Source organism: Canis lupus, chromosome 25 (assembly GCF_048164855.1).
Source record: "Canis lupus baileyi chromosome 25, mCanLup2.hap1, whole genome shotgun sequence".
NCBI lineage: Eukaryota > Metazoa > Chordata > Mammalia > Carnivora > Canidae > Canis > Canis lupus.
In genome coordinates, this window is record NC_132862.1 from 5,256,105 (window position 1) to 5,278,281 (window position 22,177).

Here is a 22,177-nt window from a genome sequence, read left to right on the forward strand (position 1 = left end):
GCTTCTCTCTCTGCCTATGTTCCTGCCTCTCTCTCTCTCTCTCTCTCTGTCTCTCATGAATAAATAAATAAAGTCTTAAAAAAAATAAGAAACAAAATAATGGTCCTTCAAGGAGAATGGGTACATAAACATATGACTTGCTAAGTGAGGTTTGTAAGAGGGATCCCCCAACTTATGGCAAACCTTAACCCATTCTCTGTTCCGTACTCTATCTCTCCAAAAAGACATAGAATAAATGCTTCAAAAATATCTCTTGGATCTGAGTTATAAAGATTAATTTTATCATTGTTCTTTACATATACATTTTCTATTTTGTATGCCATACTTCACAATAAAACAAGGTGATCATTGCCTGCTTTGAAATAATTCCAAATTAAAGTCTATAAATTATACTGGAGGACAAAAAATGCTGTAATAAATTCAACATATAATACTTGTGACATACTTTGAAGAAAAACGTAAAAACAACCACATTTCTGAAATGATTAAAGTAACTGCTAAGGATTACAAAAGATCATTTGAAATAATACCTTTATGTCTCAGTTTAGCCTTAAGGGAACTAATTTATCCCAGGTTACCTAATGACCTAGTGGCAAAATTAGAACTAAAGATAAATCATGACATAATCTTCACCTTGGCAGATATATTTTGCAAATATTAAGAAGACTTAATTTGATATGTATCAAAAAGACTCTGGAGATCAGAATTTTTCTCATACATTTGTTTATGTTGACTTTTTGTATCTGATTGATTGCCAGATTCTACATTTTTATTTGGAAAAAAAAGGCTGAATTTTGTCGGAAAGACACAAAAATTTTACTCATCTTGAAGATAATTAATGACTGTTATTAAGAAACATGATTTTTTAGAAGTCTCTGTTGGCTAAATTTGAAGCTACAAACCATGATAGGCACAAAGACCACTGGAGAGCATAAGGGTATACTTTTCCCTTTGATTGCCCCACATCCAGTACCTAAGAATATTCACGTAGGCAGTCCAAACTGTGTGTCTTAGAAAATCAGTTTCACAGAAAGCTAAATAGATCTGAAAAAACTATCTCAGTTCCAAATAAATTAGGGAAACACTGGGTAAAATAAAGTTAAACTGGTTTCTTTATTTCCCAGAGCATTTAATATGGTAATATGCTTTGTTAATAATTAAAAGAATGCTCTATATATTATGCAGCTTTCCCCCAAGGAAACTTTTTTCTTCCTAAGGGACTTCCATGTGGAATTCATGTTTCTTTGAACATTCATTTTCTAAAGTTCTATTAAAAGGAATTGATAAGGTTAGCATTTCCCATTTTACAGGTAACAAAACTGAGGTCCAAAGACATGAGTAACAGACAAATTCAGTTGTGTATCAGATGTTTTTGGCTGGGGCTGCTCTTAAATTTTCAAAGGTTGAATTGTTACATCACAAAATTACTGTCAATGTCAAAACAAAAACTCATATTTGAAACAGTTCAGGGCAGCCTTGGTGGTGCAGCAGTTTAGCGCCGCCTGCAGCCCAGGGTATGATCCTGGAGACCTGGGATTGAGTCCCACGTCAGGCTCCCTGCATGGAGCCTGCTTCTCCCTCTGCCTGTGTCTCTGCCTCTCTTTCTCTGAATAAATAAATAAATCTTAAAAAAAAAAAAAAAAAAAAACAGTTCAGCAAAAGTGCCTTATAAGTTCACTAAAAACTTGAATTTGACCTTTTTTAATATTTTATTAAAAAAAAAGATGGGGTGCCTGAGTGGTTCAGTCAGTTGGGCTCCAACTCTTGGCTCTTTTTTTCAAACATTTTATTTATTTATTCACAAAAGACAGAGAGAGAGGCAGAGACACAGGCAGAGGGAGAAGCAGGCTCCATGCAGGGAGCCTGACATGGGACTCGATTCCGGGTCTCCAGGATCAGGCCCTGGTCAGTCCCCTCACTCAGGGGGTGTCTGCTTGAGGTTATCTCTCTCTTGTCCCTCCCCCCCACCATTGAGCTCCCTTATGCACTCTCTCGCTCTCCTTCTCTTTATTTTTTATAATATTTTATTTATTTATTCATTAGAATACACAGAGAGGAGAGAGAGGCAGAGACACAGGCAGAGGGAGAAGCAGGCTGCATGCAGGGAGTCTAACATGGGACTCGATCCTGAGTCTCCAGGATCATCACACCCTGGGCTGAAGGCGGCGCTAAAGCGCTGAGCCACCCGGGGTGCCCTCCCTCTCTTTAAAATAAATAAATAAATCTTGAGAGAGAGAGGGTACAAGTGAATGGGGAAGGAGCAGAAAGAGAATCCCAAGCAGACTCCAACACAGTGTTGGAACACCTGAGCCGAAAACAAGAGTCAGTTGCCCAACTGACTGAGCCACCCCGGTGCCCCAAAAGATTTTATTTTTTAAGTAATCTCTCCAACCAACATGGGGCTAGAATTTACAAGGCTGAGACCAAGCATCACATGGATTACCCAACTAAACTAGGGGCCCCAAATTTGATCTTTAGTCAGTTTGTTTCTATATGCAAGACCTATAACTAATACGGCTTTACTATAAACTCATTCATGGAATTTCAGCATGCTCTTTCATTTATATAGTCTGTCACCATTGTTTAAAAATTGATAATGCTAGGACACCTGGTTGGCTCAGTTGGTTAAGCATCTGCCTTTGGCTCAAAACACGATCCCAGGGTCCTGGAATGGAGCCCTGCAGGAGGCTCCTTGCTCAACAGGGAGTCTGCTTCTCTCTCTCCCTCTGCCCCTTCCCCCTGCTGTGTGCTCTCTCTCAAATAAATAAATAAATCTTTTTAAAAATTGATAGTGCCTACCCTCTGTAAAATGTTTTATAAAGTGCTCTCAACACATCATCTCATTTGATTGCCTCAAATCCCTGTGAGGTAGGCATCATTATCCCCATGTAACAAATAAGAAAGTGGAGGCTTTAAATTGTTAAATAACATGTCCCGTTGTTTGCGCTATTAAATGTCCTGTTATTTGCATGGGGAGAAGACAGTCCTGCCCTCAAGGAGCTTTTGCTATAGTTAAGGAAGTAAGACTTACAAACATGAGACAGAGAATGATTCTATGGCAACACATAAGAAAACGCTTGATAGAATGACCCAAACTAGACAAGAATGCTGAAGAAATTCAAGGGGGAAAGATTACTGGAGATGGAATTAATCAGTGAAGGCATTATTCAGGGATAAACCTTAAGCTGGATGTAAAAGAAGTGTAAAGATTTGGATTAGCAGAGAGGAAAAAGAATTATAGGAAAAGAAGAGTGACATTAGCAAAGGCATGAACATGAGAACAAGGAACACACTGATGGAAAAGAATTAGAGTTGGAAGGGAGATCTGAAATGATGGGTCTCTTGGCTGTGCAAGAAAAGTCAACCGCTGAGAGACAATGAATTCCCAGTCACTGAATATAAATAACATGGCACCACGTGCCCAGATTGAGCAGCTATTTGCTTGCCAATCCAAATTATACAGAAAAGCAGTAAATTTACATTCTCTGCCATGAACCCCAGGAGTGAAAAGGAGAAAGAATCAGGAGAAGCCAAATCCGAACTGGTGGTTATGGGTATGGAGGGAGAGATAAAGAGTAACATGAGCCTCACTGGCCCTCAGATCCGTGCTTTGGAAACATATGAATAGAAGACATTGATATTTCCCCCATGCCCTTCCCATTCCTTTCTTTATACTAATTCATCTGACAGGTGCCTGACCTATTGATGTTAGGGAAAATGTCCCCTGCAGGTGGTGCTTGCAAAGCCAGGCTCTTGTGCTAAGTCATCACTGCCCAGCAGCTGATGTTCCCCACAACATTTCCCAGCCCAGAAATGGGACTAAGTTCAGGTACAGAATGGATTTAAAATGATTCTCTTCCAACTTTTCCAGAAAAGGCACTGTTGACATCCAGAAAGGGGAGGTTTAAATACAGAAAAATCAAAGGTGATGTTTATAATAATTTGCAAATAAGCAGATACGGTCTATGGAAAGGGTAGATGAGAGGTGGGGAGAAAGAAGGGAATTGGGAAGAAAAGGAAAATGAAGATAAAGAGAGCAACAAATTATTGAAATGAAATTCCTTTCAGCGGGATCCTATGTAAAATTTTCACTTTTGCCGTTCAAAACCCACCTTAATAAAACAAATGAACAAAACCAAGTAGTTGAACATGTTTCAATATTTTACAGTGACCAAAAGAAAGATGGCAAGGAACATGGAGAGAACCCAAAAAAATCAGCTTCTCAGAGTGTGAACTTTAAAAGCCAAAAACTCGGTGTCATGATATGTGTGTGCAAAAGCAAAGCTCTCACATAAGAAAAACTGCCCCAGAGCCCCCAGGAGATCAAATGACATCTAGGAAACACGCTTCATTTGGAGCTTGCCCTGAATAACACCCAACTCCAATTTTACAGTTGCTCTCTCCCTCCCAACAAAAGGGGAGGACTGAACTCTGGTAATGAACTGCTAAAAAAAAAAAAAAAAAAAAAAAAAAGTGAAGGGACCTATTTGACCCTTGTGACAGCCTTACAGCGCCATCTGCAGTTCTTAGCTAAGACTGCAATAAACACAAAGCTCCTGCTAGCTTGTTAGGATCACCTACTGGTAAGGAAAAGAGAAAACAAAGAAATACTAAATTCAAGTCAGGGAGTCCTCAAAACCTCCTGGGTCCTAGAGTAGATGCAAGCATAGCTTTAAGACACAGTCCCTAGGAAAAAGATCTAAGGGCCTTCGTTGGCTATAAGCTCAATAAGCAACCAAAAAAAGCTAATAAATTCTTAGACTGCTTGATTTAAAGGGTGATATATTGTCCAGACCTTGAGAACTTAATAGCCCCACAGTACCCTGTTCTGTCTGAACACATCTGAGAATTGCATTTAGTTCTGGGCACAATTTAAGAGCAATATTGACAAGAGCCATAAAAATGTTCATACCCTTTGACCCAGTAATCCCACCCATGGGAATTTATTCTGAAATAATTCAAGAGAATAGATGAATTTAGAAACATGAAGATATCGATGCGGCATTCTATATAACAACAAAAACATATACACGAATAGCCTAAATGTCTCCCAAAAAGGGAATACTATACAGCTTTAAAATATAATGATATGCTGTTTGAAAAGATAAAACAAAAAACATAGAATGATGATGCATGCTACAAACATGGATAAATCTTGAAAATATTATGCTAAGTTAAAAAAAAAAAGCCAAACACAAAAGGAGACATTCTATGATTCCATTTGTACAACATATCCAGGATAGGCAAATCCATAGAGATAGAAAGTAAATCAGTGGTTGCCAGGGGTTAGGGGAGGGGAGGATGGAGAGTGATCACTAATGGATATGGGGTCTGTTTGGGGAAGGAATTAGATAGAGGTGATGGTTCCACAATCTTATGAATATACTAAAAACCGCTAAACTGTATACGTTAAAAGAATGAATTTTATGGTATATGAATTACATCTCAACTAAATATATGTATGTCTTCAGAGTACAGATATATATGCCTTCATAAGAATATATAAAATGCTTATGATTCAGTGAGGAAGAAAAAGCAATACCAGATTTTGTCCCTGATATGATCCAATCATATAAAAACTAATTATGTACACTCATGGATGAGGACTAGGGGGGAACAGGAATGCATGAAAACTGTAATGTAGGTGAATTTTTTTATGTGGGAGGGCGAGGGGGTGGCCATTATGTTGTTCTTCAAGCAATTTAATATTTTATTTTCTTCCCAAGACAGCGTCCACAAGAGGGCAGACAGAAGATGACAAACAGAACCATTTAACACAGGCCTCAGATGAAAAGTTAAGAACCCAGCATCCAGTGTGGAAAGCAATCTCAAAGGTCATCTAAGTCTGGCTTCCTCATATTACGAAGGAAAAATTAAGGCCCAGGGTGGTAAAGCAGCAGGCTAGTCCCACAAGAGGTAGAGGTAGCAGCCCATCTCCTCCCTTCTCCATCCCTCTCTTTCTACCAAACTACAGTGCTTCTGCAAACCCGGCAATGTTTCATCCAGAAAAGGGAAGATTTAGAGGGATAAAAAATGAAGGGCAGGTTCTTATCAAGAAAGGACTTTTTGTTGGGTTTTGCTTTTTGTAATAAGAAATGTCAGATCTAGAAAAAAATTACAGGGAAGCAAATTTCAGTCCAATAAAAGAACTTAACAATTAAGGATGTCCAAAAGGTGAAATGGGTAGCAGATTTCCAATTGAAGCAAAAGCATAAACAGAAATCTTTGAGGAAAACTGTTCTCAAGATTCTGCACTAAATGAGTGCTTGGCACAGAGGCCTTCTCAATTCCCTTCCAGTTCTTTAAAGGGTCTATACATCTTTTTATTTGTGGGAATGGGAGAATATGAATCATTGGATTTTGTTAAATCTACTCAAGGAAGTTCAGGGAAGACCTTACACTTGCTAATATCTTAGGTTTATATAAATATATAATCATTTTATAATAAATTTCTACTTTCAGATGATTTTTACATATCCTCAGAAAGGTCTCTTAGTGATTATAATGTCCTGGGGTTGGGGCAGCCCTGGTGGCTCAGCGGTTTAGCGCCGCCTTCAGCCCAGGGCCTGATCCTGGAGACCTGGGATCGAGTCCCACATCAGGCTCCCTGCGTGGAGCCTGCTTCTCCCTCTGCCTGTCTCTCTCTCTCTCTCTCTCTCTCTGTCTCTGTCTATGAATAAATAAATAAAATCTTTTTAAAAAAATAATGTCCTGGGGTTGGTGGCAAAGCAGAATTCCCTTCCAGAAGTTCTCAATTCACATGATTTGATGTCATTTCTTTCTTTCAGAAATAGCTGTGCTACACCATTGGCTATTACGTATATGAACAGATGTCCCGGGATAGGGGGAGGGGGGAGGTGCAGGTAGTTTAATCTTGGTAAGAACTCAATTTCAGTACCTGTTCACAGGCCAGGACAAGAAGGAAAATGAAATCCAAATATGGTTTAACAAATACTAAGAGGTAAACGTTTTTTAACCTCTTTTTCACTTCTCACCGAGTGCCCCAGCCCATACCCACAGAAATTTCTCCTGTACGAAACCAGTCCACACTAAAGTGACCAGTGTGGCTTGGCTAAGAGTTGTGTGAGATCACCATGCTGTAGCATCTCAGAAAGTATAAATACTTCTCTGTTCTGCAGAGGACTGAGACTCCAGATGTCAGGGAATAGCCTCCCTAATCAAAATGAATCTACCAAAGGATGACAAGAGATTTCGCAAGGATAATCTGTAGGTGAAAAGGGCCATTTTACAAGCAGTTTTCCAACCCATTTTCAGAGATTCATCTTACCTTAAGAGTTGTCTCATTCTGAGGACTTCTGCTATCACAACTGGCCCATATGAGCTCTGTCCCGTTTTATTTAATTTATTTATTTTTAAAGATTTAATTTATTTTTTTAAGATTTTATTTATTTATTCATGAGAGACACAGAGAGAGAGGCAGAGACACAGGCAGAGGGAGAAGCAGGCTTCATGCAGGGAGCCTGATGTCGGACTCCATCCCAGGACCCCGGGATCACACCTTGAGCCAAAGGCAGATGCTCAACTGCTGAGCCACCCAGGCATCCCGAGCTCTGCCCCATTTTAAAACTATAGCCTAAGAACAGCCAAACCCAAACCACTTCCCTGGTATCCCATAAACCAGCTTAAAAAGACTGGAATTGGGGACACCTGGGTGGCTCAGCAGTTGAGCGTCTGCCGTCAGCAGAGTGTGATCCCAGGTCCTGCGATTGAGTCCCACATCGGGCTCCCTGTGGGGAGCCTGCTTCTCCCTCTCCCTCTGCCTATGTCTCTGCCTTTCTCTCTCTCTCTCTCCCTGTCTCTCATGAATAAATAAATAAATTATTTTTTAAAAAAAGGCTGAAATTGTTCTTAATTATAAAACAAGAGAGAGTCTATGAAGGAATGGGTGAGGAAGAGGGACCACTGGCAACCCTACCACCACAACACAATCCACCATTCCTATTTACTTCTTTCTAATGGTTACCTGTAAGCATTACAATGATATGCAGAAAATCAAGAGGAAAATTTTTTAAAAATAGAAAATACACTAACACTCTAAGAAAATTTAGCCTTATAAGTAGAATCTTCATTCCATACCAGTTAGCTCCTTAGACACTCAAATTCTCTTTCCTTACATGGGCTGGAAAGGGGAAAGGGTTCTATTAAAGTTGTATTTCCTCACTCTACATATCGCAGCTTCTTTATCCCAGCAATCCTTTAAAATTATATACTACTGTTTAACTTGAATTTAAATAAAATCTTGGAAGAAAAAAAAGCATGTACTATAGGGAGCTCCAGTCTAGCTCAGTGGGTAGAGCATGCAACTCTTAATTTCAGGGTCATGAGTTCAAGCGCCACACTGGGCATGGAGTCTACTTAATTACAAAAATAATACGTACTATTATCTTAATTTTTAAAAAAATATTTTATTTATTTATTTATTCATGAGAGACACAGAGAGAGAGAGAGAGACAGAGACACAGGCAGAGGGAGAAGCAGGCTCCATGCAGGGAGCCCGACGTGGGACCTGATCAATGCAGGGAACCCGACGTGGGACCTGATCCCAGGACTCCAGGATCAGGCCCTAGGCCAAAGGCAGATGCTAAACTGCTGAGCCACCCAGGGATCCCTATTATCTTAATTTTAAGGGGAAACTAAGGCTCGCAGAGACTAAAGAACCCAGGAACACAAGCGGCTAGAAAATCATGAAACTAGATTCATCTTAATACTAATCCTTCTGATTCTAAAACCTATGCTTAAAGTCAGAAGACAAATCATAGATTGGGGGAAAATATCTATAACACCTATGACAAGGGTTAAGATTCCTAACAAGCAAGAATACCAACAAAATAGATTTCAGACCAGCCCAGGTGGCTCAGCAGTTTAACGCCCCCTTCAGCCCAGGGCCTGATCCTGGAGACCTGGGATGGAGTCCCATGTCAGGCTTCCCTGCATGGAACCTGCTTCTCTCTCTGCCTGTGTCTCTGCCTCTCTCTCTCTCTCTCTCTCTCTCTTTCTGTGTGTGTGCGTGTGTGTGTCTCATGAATAAAGTCTTTAAAAAATAGATTTCAAAAAAAATAGATTTCATAAAGACAAGTAGGAACATAATTTTTTTAAAAAAAGAGAGAGATAATATGTTAAGGCATTCACTGAAGAAGGAATGCAAGTACCTGAGAAAATTTTGAAAAGAGAACGTTACAATGAATCAGGGAAAGGCAATTAAAGTCATGAAATACTATTCCTCACCTATCATCTTGGCAAAAATTTAAGAGTGATAACAGTCCATTCCAGTTACAAGGGCCAGTTTCTTACACTGCTGGTGGAAGCGTAAATTGCTATAATCTTTTCTAGAAGTAACTTGATACAGTATCAATGAAAATTTAAACTATACATTCTTGGGGTGCCTGGGTAGCTTAGTCGGTTAAGCGTCTGATCAGCCCAGGTCATGAACTCAGGGTCCTGGGATCAAGCCTCAGGTTGGGCTCTGCACTCATCGGGGAGTCTGCTTCTCCCTCTGCCCCTCCCTCTGTTCCTGTGCTCTCTCTCTCTCTCTCTCTCTCAAATGAATAAATAAAATCTTTAAAAATAAAAATAAAATAAAATATACATTCTGTTTGACCCTACATTATCACTTATTGGAACCTAGCCTCAAAAAACCAAAAAGCACCAATACACACATTTAAAGAGATTTATTGTAGTTGGTCATGTTGAAACAACAAAAACTGCTCGATAGCTCCTATTTGAATAAATTAAAATACAGTCATATTTTTGTAACAAAAGCTAATAACAAAATTTGAGAACAGTAAAATAATTTTCCAAATCAAGTAAAACCCTTAATCATTCTTTTGTCTCTTTTTCCTAATAGACTATTTTTAATATATTTACATTTTGCAGAAATAATACTACATATCATGATAATAAGTTAGCAATCAATAGCCTAGAAAGTGCCTCATTAAAATTCCATGTGATAATCTGACAAATTATTAGTGTTTTTCAGAAGAAGTATATATCAATTTGAGGAACTTTAAAAAGGTATAAAAGTTAACTTGATCTTATAAATCCATTGGCAAAAATTTTTTAATTTTTTTAATATAAGAATACAAAGAAAAAAATCTACAAATTTAATTCTTCTCAATTGGTCTGAACATACTTCATTTTAATCTGCAAGGAATGTTAGCCAAAATAATTCTACTTTTTAAAAAAATATATACATCCTCAGAGTTAATTTCCAGGAAAATAAAAAAGCTTTAAGGATGTACACAAACACAAAAGAGCAAGAAAGCTGGAGTAAAGGTATATAATTTTAACATCATGCTCCTGTAGATCCTAGACTGTTTCTTCCACACTTGGCTGGTTACATAGGAATGAAATAAGACCCTGTTGAGATGCTCAAGCTGCTAGTTCCCTAGGGTTTCCCTAAAGTCCCCATAAAGGCACATGAGATATAAAATCATGAATTTTTCCATAAGTCCCTATAAAATAATTTCATCTATCCTTTCTCTAATGTTCCAGTGCATTCTATTTATACTTCTTGACACTTGGTTCAAAACACTGAAGGAGGCAAGCTTTGATACCTGTGTATGTTATATCCCCCACCAGATGGAAAGCTCCTAGGCAGCAAAGTATGTAGTCCAGAGTCATACCCCAAGTTTTGGGAATACCTGGGGACACCTGGGTGGCTCAGTGGTTGAGCGTCTGCCTTCAGCTCAGGGCGTGATCCCGGAGTTCCAGGATCGAGTCCTACATCGGGCTTCCTACATGGAGCCTGCTTCTCCCTCTGCCTATGTCTCTGCCTCTCTCTGTGTGTCTCTCATGAATAAATCAATACAATCTTTAAAAAAAAAAAAGTTTTGGGGACACCTGAGAATTCAGCCAGTCCAACCACCCATATAAAATCTGAGGACTCTCAAAGAAATCTGAGTCTACAAGACTTTATCAAGCAGAAGAATTTGTGATGGGGGTACAACCCCACACACACACAGCAGCTTGTTCCTTCTTGGGAAAAGCATAGCTTCTAGTAAAGCTCTCCTATAAATGGAATTAAGATATTTTTCTGAAATTTTAAAATTTGACCCCTCTTACCCATTGGTAATCTACAGGATAGATCAAATCCCTACTGCTACAGTACAACTTATGATATACTAGAACCTTCATATTTTCCCTTCAATCTCCTAACTCAATGCTTTGCATAAAAGAAGAAAGAAAGAGAAAGAAAGAAAGAAAGAAAGAAAGAAAGAAAGAAAGAAAGAAAGAAAACAAAACTCATCAATGTACCAGGGTGGGGCACGGTAGTATATTCTCCAAAAGATATTTTATTAGTTTTATAATATGCCTTTCATCCCACTATCTGATATTAAGAAGAAACTGTCAGGAATACAATAATGAGAATTCAGAAATTCACAACATAAACACACTCTTCTACCACAATAGCTTTCTTACTCCTTTAAGTTTTTCTCATCCCCACTGCAAGCAGTTTCTTTAACGCTATTGGGATGACCCACATGGACAAAGCTGAGCTGGGACAAGCTGCCTGGCTCTGCCAGGAAGAGTCCATCCCCAAAGGGAAATTTCTTCTCACCTTCAGGATCCCCTGAGCTTTCTGGGCTGACTCAGGACTTCATAGGCAGCCTGAATCTCCAGGAAATGCCTCTGAGCCTCCTCAGTCCGGTGCCGGTTGTGGTCAGGGTGCCAGATCTTCACAAGCTCTCGGTATCGTCCATGTATTTCTTCATCCGTTGCCCCCTCAGAGAGATTCAAAACCTTAGGGAAACAGAATCTGACAAGTTAGAATTCCATAAGTTTCAGAGCACCTGGGCTTCTCCCCACTTCCTTGCTAAATCAGACTGTTCTATCTCTGGAGTTGGCTTCTACTTGCCTAGAGAGAGGCCCAGAGCCTCAGATTAGAATTCCAGCCTTCTGAAACACGGGCTAGCTCTCCATCTAGCCTTGAATCACAGCTGCCCATTTTCTAACCTGGGATTTCACATCCCTGACAAGATCTCTTCCTTGCAAGAGAAATAAGCATATGTATCCACCAAAGACATGTATGAGAATGTTCACAGCAACTTTATTCAGAATGGTCCCAGATTGGAACTAACCCAAATGTCCATTAACAGCAGAGTGGATAGATAAGGTGTAGTATATTCATACAATGGGATGAATATACAACAATGGAAACAATTTATAGTTTTAACAGTTTCTATTCATAGTGCATGAAACAGTATGAATAAATCTCACAAGCACAATGTTGAATGAAAGAAGCCAGACATGGGGCATGTGAAAGCAGCATGTGATTCCTGATGTCAGGGTTGTGAGTTCAAGCCCCATGTTAGGGATGGAGCCTACTTTAAAAAATAAAATAAATTAATTTTAAAAATAAAGAAGTCAGACATAAAAGATACATATGGAATGATTCCATTTATATGAGGTTCAAGATCGGGAAAAACTAATCTATGGTAACAGAAGTCAGAATAGAGTCACTCCAAGCGATACAAGGCAACCTTCTTTGTGCTGGATATATTCTATACTTTGATTTGAGTGGTGGTTACATACATGTATACATAAAACCTATATGCTTTATATATCTCAATAAAAATTAAACAATGGGGGATCCCTGGGTGGCGCAGTGGTTTGGCGCCTGCCTTTGGCCCAGGGCGCGATCCTGGAGACCTGGGATTGAGTCCCACGTCGGGCTCCCGGTGCATGGAGCCTGCTTCTCCCTCTGCCTATGTCTCTGCCTCTCTCTCTCTCTCTGTGTGACTATCATAAATAAATAAAGAAAAAATATATTTAAAAAAATTAAACAATGTATCCTTTTCCCACTCACTATTGGAGCCTTTGTGCCTTCACCCTTTGCACACAGAAGCTCAAAGAAACCAGGACACCCTTCTAGGGCCTGACCCACCAGCCGTGAAAATGGTAGTTCCCCATAAGGGCATTCTCTCCAATGAGGCTTAGCTTGACTCCCAGAGCTGTCCTGGACAGGAATGAGAGGGAACGAAGCCTTACCTGGTAGGCCAGCTGACGCTTCTCATCCTGAAAACTGCTAACAAACTCATAGAGCTTCTCCCACTCCTGGAAGTAGCTGCTGCTGAACCCAGGATCCCCCACCAGCAGCCTCCAGATCCGGTAAGGCAGAAGGAGGACGGACTCCGTGAGGCGGCCAACAAGGGGGAAGAAGCTGAACCAACTCAGGAAGGAGCCAAGGGTTTCTGCCACATAGCTGAGGGTGGCAGCTGTGTTGCAAAAGACACTGTAGGCTAGAGGGCCTGTGAAAGCAAGGTAAGCCAGGCCCAGGCGATAGAGTCGAACACTGAGCGATTCCGACCCAACTGAAGCTTTATAGCGGCGATGCTTCTGGGCTGTAATGCTGGCAGCCAAGCTAATGGGCAGGATGGCGATGGGGCGGCCATAGAAGATAGGAGAAGTAAGAAATGCTGCCCCTAGAGTATTCTTAAAGTCTGAGGTCTGGTTGCCAACAGCAGCCACCAGCAAGACCCCTAAGCCAACTGCCAGTGGGAGGCCCACAATATAGAAGTTGGCCATGAAAGAAAGGCTAATGAGAGCCACCAGGCCAAAATAGATGCCCACTATCATCTGGGCAACAAAGCGAATAAGACTTGGAGGGGGTGTCCTGCCTCCTGAGCTCTGTCTCTGCCCCTGGGTTCTGTTGGCCTGAGCCACAAAACTTGGGAGCTTCCAGAACTCCCAGAGCCAGCCCACCCCACCACCCCCCAGGGTAAGCATCCAGAGCAGTGCATGACTGTCCCGCCCCAGGTACAGGTGGTGGAGCCCAGCAGGGCCCCCTACAGCCCAGAGGGCATAGGTCACCAAGAGCCCCTTGGCCATCCTCTAGGGAAAGGGTGTCAGGTCAAGTTCAAAGGCACTTGACATTGCCCAGAATGCAGAAATCTGGGATCCTCTGCGAGAATCATGGCTGTCATGGTCAGAGTCATCCTTAGACCCTAAGAGAGAAAAAAAGCAATTAGTAAGACTACATCCAGGTCCCAACCCAGTAAACCATTTCTCCTTCCAATGATAATCAAGTGCAGATCTTCCTGACTGTTCCTGCAATGTGGATTCTCTCTTTGGTCTGGCATCTCGTTCCTGTTTTTTACATGCATAGCAACTCCAAATGTAGGGGAGAAAAATGTTTTTATTTTGTTTTTTTTTTTTTTTTAAGATTTTATTTATTCATTCATGAGAGACAGAGAGAGAGAGGCAGAGACACAGGCAGAGGGAGAAGCAGGCTCCATGCAGGGAGCCCGACCTGGGACATGATCCCAGGACTCCAGGGTCACGCCCTGGGCGGAAGGCAGGCACCAAACCACTGAGCCACCAGGGATCCCCGAGAAAAATGTTTTTAAATGCTTTCATTTGATTTACAACCCAGCACAGGCACAGAAAAGCAGCAGCTTTTCAGATCACCAACTCCTGGAATGCCTTATGGGGGAGTGAAGTGGACAGGAGTGAATAGAATGCTCTTCTAAAGTTCCTACACATTTTGAAAGTCCCCTGTCCCGGGCAGCCCAGGTGGCTCAGCAGTTTAGCACCGCCTTTGGTCCAGGGCATGATCTTTGAGACCCGGGATCGAGTCCCATGTCAGGCTCCCGGCATGGAGCCTGCTTCTCCCTCTGCTGGTGTCTGTTCCTCTTTCTCTCTCTCTCTTCTCTCTTTCTCTCTCTCTCTCTCTGTCTCTCATGAGTAAATAAAATCTTAAAAAAAAAAAAAAAATCTCCTGTCCCTCCCCAGCATTCCTCACCTCCCGCTATGGGCTGCCCTCAGACACATGGGCAAGGTTTCAGCCCCTCTCCAGACTTTCCATGTCTCCAAGCCACAAAATCTTCCCATCAGTCAAACTTGGAAGAGGTCTTGAGGTCCCTCTACTTAAACAGCTCTGGAAAACCAACCTATTGACCTCGTCCCCTGGCACCCAGCAAAGGCGGCCTTGGAGTCTCTCCAAAGAGGCCGGATGAACACCAGATGCCAAGTGTGCCTGCCCCTATCTCCCCCCTACGTAGAGTGGGCCTCGAGACCACCAGCCAGTCCACCAGCTAGTCCCAGGGTGCGCGGCCATACCTGGGTACCCGGCTCCGAGACCCCGTCACACCAGGCATTTCCTTTGACTACAGAGGCAAAATGGCCCTTCTCACTCGGCTCCCACTTCCATCCCAATGGACTTTGTCTTTCTGTGTTTGCTGTGTCACGGAAGTGGGGCCGTCAGGGTCAGGCTCCTCCCTAAGCACCCCCACCCCCACCCCCGCGCCTCGGCCTCCTCGGGATCACCTTTCAGCCTCGGGATCCTCTCGCCCGCCCTTTGGGGCCAATTCGGTTTAAGGCTTCCAGGGCGAATCCAGCCTCCCCCCCCCCGCCCCTCGCTCACGGGGGCAGGCGCCTCTGCACCGCGGCACCGCCGCCACCAGGTGGCGCTGCCGCTCAAGGCCGGGCGGGGCCGGGCGGGTCCCCCGACTCACCTTGTCCAGCTGCTGGGGCAAAGCAGCCCCGAGCGGTTCGCTATAACGCAGAAAGAGGCCTTTGATCGCCCTTTTCCAATCCTACAAACGAAAGGGTGACTTGTCCCTCAGCTCAGGGTGCGCTCTCTTCCTACTCCGTTGTCTTTCCAGGCTGCCTTGGATGGCTCCACTTCCCAATTCCTCTAAGGCTGACTTCACTCACGGGGAGGCCTCAGAGGGGACCCCCAGCCCCCGAGTTTGCCTCCTTAGCCCGCCTCCGGGCCTGCCAATCGGGAAGATTACATCTAGACCTGAGCCTGAGGCCTGAGGGGGCCTCCAGATGTAGCAGGAGCCCGAGTCCGCTGTATCCTGAGGTCTACGGGCTCCAGGCAGAAACAGCAGCAAAATGGGACACAGGGTGAGGGGCGCGCCCTCGGGAGAGCAGAGAGGCAGGGAGGCCGCAGCCCAGAGTCGTCGGCCTCCTCCCACCTCGATGCTGGGAAGGAGCTGGGATGCGAGAGCCTTCCCTTCAGTGCCCTGGGCTCCAATCCTGGCTCTGCGGCGCGACCTTGGCCAAGTCACGCCGCTCCTTGGGCCTGTTTCCTCCTCTTAGAGGAAAGCCTGGGAGCTCCAAGGTCCCCCAGCCCTGACTCGGGGTTGCGGTGGGCCCGGGGGCCCTCGCCCCGCTCTCCTCCCCGCAGCGGACGGAGTGGTGCTTCGGGTCCTCCGCACGGCCGGCCCCGCACCCTTGATCCCCGCCCGGGGAGGGAGCGCGGCTCGCCCAGGGCGCCTGAGGGCCCGCAGAGGGGCCAGAGCTGGGAGGGGCCCCAGAGCCACGCGGGAGCCGCGGGCTGGGGGGCGCGGGCCGCTGGGCGCTGAATAATGAATGAGACTTAATTGGGCCCGCGCTGCGAGGCGGCGCGCTAAGCTCGGCAAACAGCTCGGGCTGCGGCGGCCGCCGCTGGACAAACAAACTCGCTCCCGGCGCTGGAAAGCGGTGGGGGAGGCCGCGGCGGAACCGGGAGGGAAGGGGCAGGCCGCCCGCCCACCCCGGCCCCGGCCCCGGCCCGGCCCCGGCCCCGGGCGGCCAGCTCGAGCCCCGAGGGACCTGGCAGGCCGGGCAGCGCGGGCCTCGCCGAGACGGCGGTCGGGGGCGCGGGCTCTGGGCTCGATCCCGCAAGCGAGGGCCGGGCGGGGAGGGAAGCGGAGGGTGCGCCGGGAGCCAGGGGCCCAAGGGCGACAGGAGTGCGCGGAAAAGATGGAGAAACGAGTGGAGGGCGGAGGACACGGGAGAAATGAGGGGAGAAAAAGCGCCCCGCGGGAGGGGCTGTCGAGGCGCTGGGGGCGGGAGAGGAGCCGGTACGGAGAGGAAAGGGAAGAGCGATGGAGGAAGAAGCGAAGGGAGGCGCGAGGGGCCGGGAGGGGAAGAGCCGGAGAAGAGTCAAGGAGAGGGATGGGAGGTGACCGGAATGAGAACGAGGGGGCGGCGGGGCGGGCGGGAGGCGCCCCGGCCTCCGCCTCGCCCTCCGCGCTCCCGCCCCGCGCTCTCTCCAGCCGCCCGCACTCACTTTGTCACAATTACGGGGCCGTCACTCGGCCCGGATTGTTTTCCCCAAATTGTTGTTCTATAAACTGGCGCGGGGTGGGGAGTGGGGGGATCTGACAAGCCGAAGCGGGAGGGGAGGGTCTGGACTGCGGCGGGGACGCGGCGGAGTGTGTCTACGCACAGGCGGGCGGCGGGCGGCGGGCGGCGGGCAGGTGAACCCAGAGACCTTCCGGGAACTCTGCGCGGGGCGCAGCCTCGGGGCCCACGGCTCTTCGCCTTCCCGCCCTTCTCAGCCTCGAAGGCCTCGGTTTCCCCGACAGAGAACTGGGAGGATGGCGGGGCAGGGCAGGGGCCGCGAAGGGCCCAAACTTCGCTGCTCACTCCTTCTCTTTTGTTCTTGATGCCCTGGTCCCAGCGGGAGGGGGCCGCTCCCGGCTCAGCCGTCCCCAGAGCGCCCCGGAGCGCCCCGGACTCCCGCTGGAGGGCCGCACTGCCACCCCACCCACTCCCGCTCGAGGCCCGCACTGCCACCCCACCCACTCCCGCTCGAGGCCCGCACTGCCACCCACCCCACCCCACCCCACCCACTCCCGCTGGAGGGTCTGGGCCACCGCTGTGCCCCGCCCGCGCCCTCCGGCCCCGCTCGGCTGCCCCAGCCACCTCGTCCCTCAGTTGCGCAAACATCTGTTGCGCGCCCACCGAGAGCGGGCGCCGCCAGCCCTCCTCCCCCCGCGCCTCTCCCCCGCCACCCGCCCCTGCCGGCCCGCCCGGCCTGTCGGCTTCGTGACAGCCGCCGCCGAAGCCCAGGCCCCGCGGGAGCGGCCTGAGAGGAGCCGCCGCATGGCTGGCTCCGACACCGGCCTCCCCGGCGGCTCCAGGGGCAACGAAGGGTGGCGGCCGCTGAAGCGAGACCGGAGCCGGCCCGCGGAGTTGGCAGAGCTGGGCCGGGGAGGGGGAGGGGGAGGACCCCCGGGCGGGCTGTCTCCCCGCCTCTGAGGCCTGTGGGTCTCCTCCTTCCACCGCCCTGGGGTCGCCGGCCCGGACCCCGCCTGGCTCCGCGCGCCTGGGACGCGGTCGCCTGCGGTGCCCCCTCCCCCAGTCCGGGTGATTTACACGCGGGCTCCGCGCGGCGGCCGCTTCCCAATCAGGAATATCGACCCCGGGCGGGGCCCCCGGGCCGCATCGATCCCTCTAAGGCTCGGGATTTAAAAATGTCAAATTTGCCTTTTCCAGGCGGGCGGAGGGGCCGGGGGTGGGGGGGGCGCCTGGCGGAGGGCGGCTGCAGGGGTGGGGGCGGACAGCGGGGCATCGACCAAGTGCTTGTGCACTGAATGAGAAGCGACCCGGTCGTGTCCATCCTTGGGTTGCAGTCGCCTCTAGATGGGGGCAGGAAGGCAGCTTTGCTCCCTCGCCCATTCCCATGGGCCTCACCGTTGCACTGGTGCATTCCCAAAGGGAGAAGCCCAGCAGAACGAAGACATACCCCCAAAATGTAGGGAGACAAATTTGGAGGAGATCCCTAAACACGGACACAAGGAGAGGTACAGAGAGAGACAAAGATATAGAGGTTCCAAGAGATACCCTAGCTATGAGGAAGACCAAGGCAAAGGGAAGGTGGCTGAAAGACACATTGAACAAAACAGGGAACCAGAGATCCAGAAGCACCCCCAACTGCCCTATAGACCCAGGAGATTCAGGATTGGGAAGGAAACAAAGCTTAATCTTTTGATGGGTTTGAGAGTGGGGGAGGACAAAGCCAAGTGAAGAATGGGAGTTATAAGAGAGAGGAATCAGACTATAATTAGCATTATTGTCCCAAGGTATCAACTAGTAACAGGACCTGTGGTCCAAAAGGTAAAGGGTTCCAGGGGCCACTAGCCCAGGCCCCAAAGAGGTGGGCTCTCTTGGAGGTCTGATGGTCTGACCCCTGCCTGAGATCCACCTCTTCCTCCTCTCTGACCACCACCAGTCTGGGGAACTAAGATGTGTTGGAGATCACATCCCGCATGCAATGAAGACTGTGTATGTGTAGGGGTGTGGACTATGGAAAACTCTAGTAACCACTTCCTTCCCCAAGGCTCAGCAACTGGGTCTCCAGGCTTTGGAGAAAGCATCCACTACTCTCAGGAAGGTTGGAGAAGAGCTGATGTTTGGGGGTGGAGATGATGGAAAGGAGCACTTGTCCAGACCAGCATCCTCACAGTTAACATCTACCCCCCCACCCCCAGCAGCATACCTCAGCTGTCACTGTGCACACTGCCATTTCTTACAGAACTGGAGAGAGAGCTGACAGCAAGTAGTGTTGTGGGGGGGGCAGCACAGACAGGAAAGAAGAGGCTGCGGCTGATCCTCACACACACACACAACACACACAACCACTGACAAAATCAGGTTGACACACTCCTAACAGTGACCCACACTGTCACTGACTTCCACATGTGAGTCACACTCATCAATCCCTGTCCTACACACCACCTCTGCGCGCACAGATAGGCACAATTCCTCCCAGGTCAGGCTGAAGCGCCCAGTCCCAAGGCCTCCCTACAGACTTTCTTGACGTTAGACCTTTAATCACCTAACCCAGGGAAAGGGCTTAGGATCCCGCCCCCGCTCCTCCAATTCTACAACCAAAGCCAGCTCCAATGGTTAGGAGGCCGAGCTCAAAGAAGTCAAGTACCAGGGTCGAGGCAGAGAATTGGGAGCTGACCGGTCGGTGGGGCTATTAAACGCTTCCCTTACTCTCTCTCCTGTCACTGGCCTCTTTCCGGGCACGTCCACTCGCTGCTCGCCCGGCCCGCCATCCGCCTGTCAGTCGAGTAATGAATGCGCGCTCCGGGCCCCGGGCCCCCCCGGAGTCGTTCATCACTGCCAGCCACCGCCCACCTCTCCGCCGCCCGCGGGTAAGGCTAAGCGGCCCAGGCGGCGAGAGCCCCTCTCCCCCCACCTCGACCACTAATTGTCAGATTGAGATGTTGATTTGTCAGCCGGGAGCTAGCGCCAAAGAATCCGCAGTAAAACCCGGACTCCTTGAACTTCCACTCGACTGCGTGCGGGTTCGCCCAGCCTTGGAGCTTTTCTGGATTTGATGTGGATGTTGGATTGCATTTAAGGGATCGGGGAATAGGAGCGCAGTATCGTTCTGTTCCGATAGGAGGCGCACCAGGCCACAGACCCTCAGTTTCCCTAGGAAAGCTCTGCCTCGGGCGCAGTTTCCCTTGTACAGACCGGAGACCCTTAGGGCTTCGTTCCCCAGTCTCCCAGCAGGGGGCGCCTGGGCCACCACCCTCATCTCTTCTGCAGCTAGAGCCCTGCTTCCGCACTGGAAGCCCCCCAAGGCTGCGGTCCCCGGTCCGCCTTCAGGTCACGCCCGGGGCCATATCCTGCCCCCCCCCTCTCCTGCAGGTGCCTCCGGCCTCCCTGCAGCCCTCGATTCTCCCGCAGGAGGCGCCCCTCTTGCAGGTCCGCCCTCGCCTCGCCCTAGGCGCCTAGGCTGTGGTCCCACCCCCGCCCTCTCCCCAGCCCCGGCCCCGGAGCTCCCCGGGCGGCCGGCTGAGTGACGGGCGGCCGGTGATTATGCGGAGGGGGGAGCGGGGTGCGCCGCGGGCGGCAGCGCTGACCCTTCACATTTCCGATCCGCCGGGACCCTCATCCATCCGAAGCTGCTCTTTGTCTGGCCGCCTAATTGCCGGCGGACAGGATGGATGGCGGGACCGACAGCCGCGGAATCCCTAATAAAGGCCGCGGCCGCCGGGGAGGGAGCGCGGAAAGGAGGGGGAGCAAGAAGGAAGGGGTGGAAGGAGGTGGGAGGCAGCGCCGGGCTGCGGCCGCCGACTCAGAGCCGCCGCGCGCGGCGCACGCGGGAGCCAGGCCCGCCTGGGGTGCAGGACCAGGCGTCCCGGGTCGGCCCGGGTCCGGCCGCGGTGGATATGGGGCTCGTTAAGTCTCCCGCCTGTTGGAGAAGTGGCAAGAACCGCGGGCACAAAGAGCATTCTAGGGCCGACCCCCGCTTAGCCTTGCCCTCGAGGCTTTGGGCTTGGCGCTGCCTCCTGGGCTCCGGGCTCTCGCCAGCTGGCGCCCCTCGCTCGGCCCCCCGCACAGCCCCTCCTCCGCTCACCTGTCGGTCTCCCAGCGCGGATCCAATATCCCGGCGAGAAATGAGGGGTCTGACAGCTGTCTGTGCGGCCGCGCGCCACATTTCATTAACTGGAGGCTGGAGCTGGCGCATGGTGGGGGCGACGGGGGAGCAAAAGGAGGTGGAGAGGGAGGCTAGGGCGGGGAGACGCACCTGGCCAGGGGTCAAGGGCTGCGGAAGGAAGTCAGCAGCACTATCTTGCCTGACAGACACCTTGAAAACCATCTCTGCCTCATCCCCGTGGGAGCCAGGAGGCCCAGTGGGGGCTGGCGGGGCCCTCTGAGCCCCAGGCTGCACCCAGCTGCGGTGCCAGGACTGGCAGCCCTAGGCCCGGTGGCACATTGGCCTCTCGCCCCGCCGCTAAAGCCCGCGGATCCTCGGCGCAATGGGCCAAAGCGCGAGCGGGATCTTGGGCCCAGACTGCTTTCCCACCCGTGGTGGGAGAAGGAGAGCCGCCCTGAGCGCCCCCCTCCCGGGCAGCCCAGCCCCGGCTAGCTGTCCTCTCTTTTGCCTCTTGAAAACAATTTTCCTCGGATTCATTTGGTCTCCTTCTCCAGCCCTATTCTCTGCCCACTCCTCTTCCTTCTGAACAGCTCCTCTCTGCAGCTAACTTCCTCCCACCGCTGGCCAACAATCGAGCACCTGTTGTGTGTCAGGCTCCCCTGCGCTGGGGTGCGGGATGAGGACCCCCAGCCAGGGCCCAGCCCTGGTGGCCTGATGCACACAGGTGTCCCCTGAGACCCGTCCACATCTTGCTCCCCACTCCTGCCCTGCTTCTCTCACCCTTCCACTGCCTCTGCCACATTTCTCTTCTCCAGGGCACTGAGATCAGAACTCTAGATCCAGGGCTGCCGCTTACAGGGTGACAAGGGATAATCCATGTCTCCTTTCTGGGCTGTTTCCTCATCTGTAAAATGGAGACCATATATTCACCTCTCAGGGGTTCTGTGAGGATGCAGTAAGAACTTATATAAAAAGGGCAGCCCCGATGGCCTAGTGGTTTAGCGCCACCTTCGGCCCCGGGGTATGATCCCAGAGACCCATCAT

At 48.9% G+C, this 22,177-nt stretch overlaps 1 protein-coding gene across 7 annotated transcripts in view; it reads right to left on the bottom strand.

The window, feature by feature from the left end:
* DNAJC22 (DnaJ heat shock protein family (Hsp40) member C22) overlaps positions 1–16,219 on the bottom strand; it is an 89,839-nt gene extending 73,620 nt beyond the window's left edge. The window contains exons 1-4 of one of the 7 annotated variants that reach the window (XM_072798139.1): positions 15,474–16,183; positions 15,079–15,197; positions 13,009–13,964; positions 11,579–11,760 (exon numbers count right to left, since the gene is read on the bottom strand). In XM_072798139.1, coding sequence (XP_072654240.1) covers positions 11,581–11,760; positions 13,009–13,848 — 1,020 coding nt within the window. In that variant the 5' untranslated portion in view covers positions 13,849–13,964; positions 15,079–15,197; positions 15,474–16,183 and the 3' untranslated portion in view covers positions 11,579–11,580. The other 6 variants (XM_072798137.1, XM_072798138.1, XM_072798143.1 and 3 more) reach the window with 6 other exon arrangements.
* Between the last annotated feature and the right edge of the window lie 5,958 nt (positions 16,220–22,177).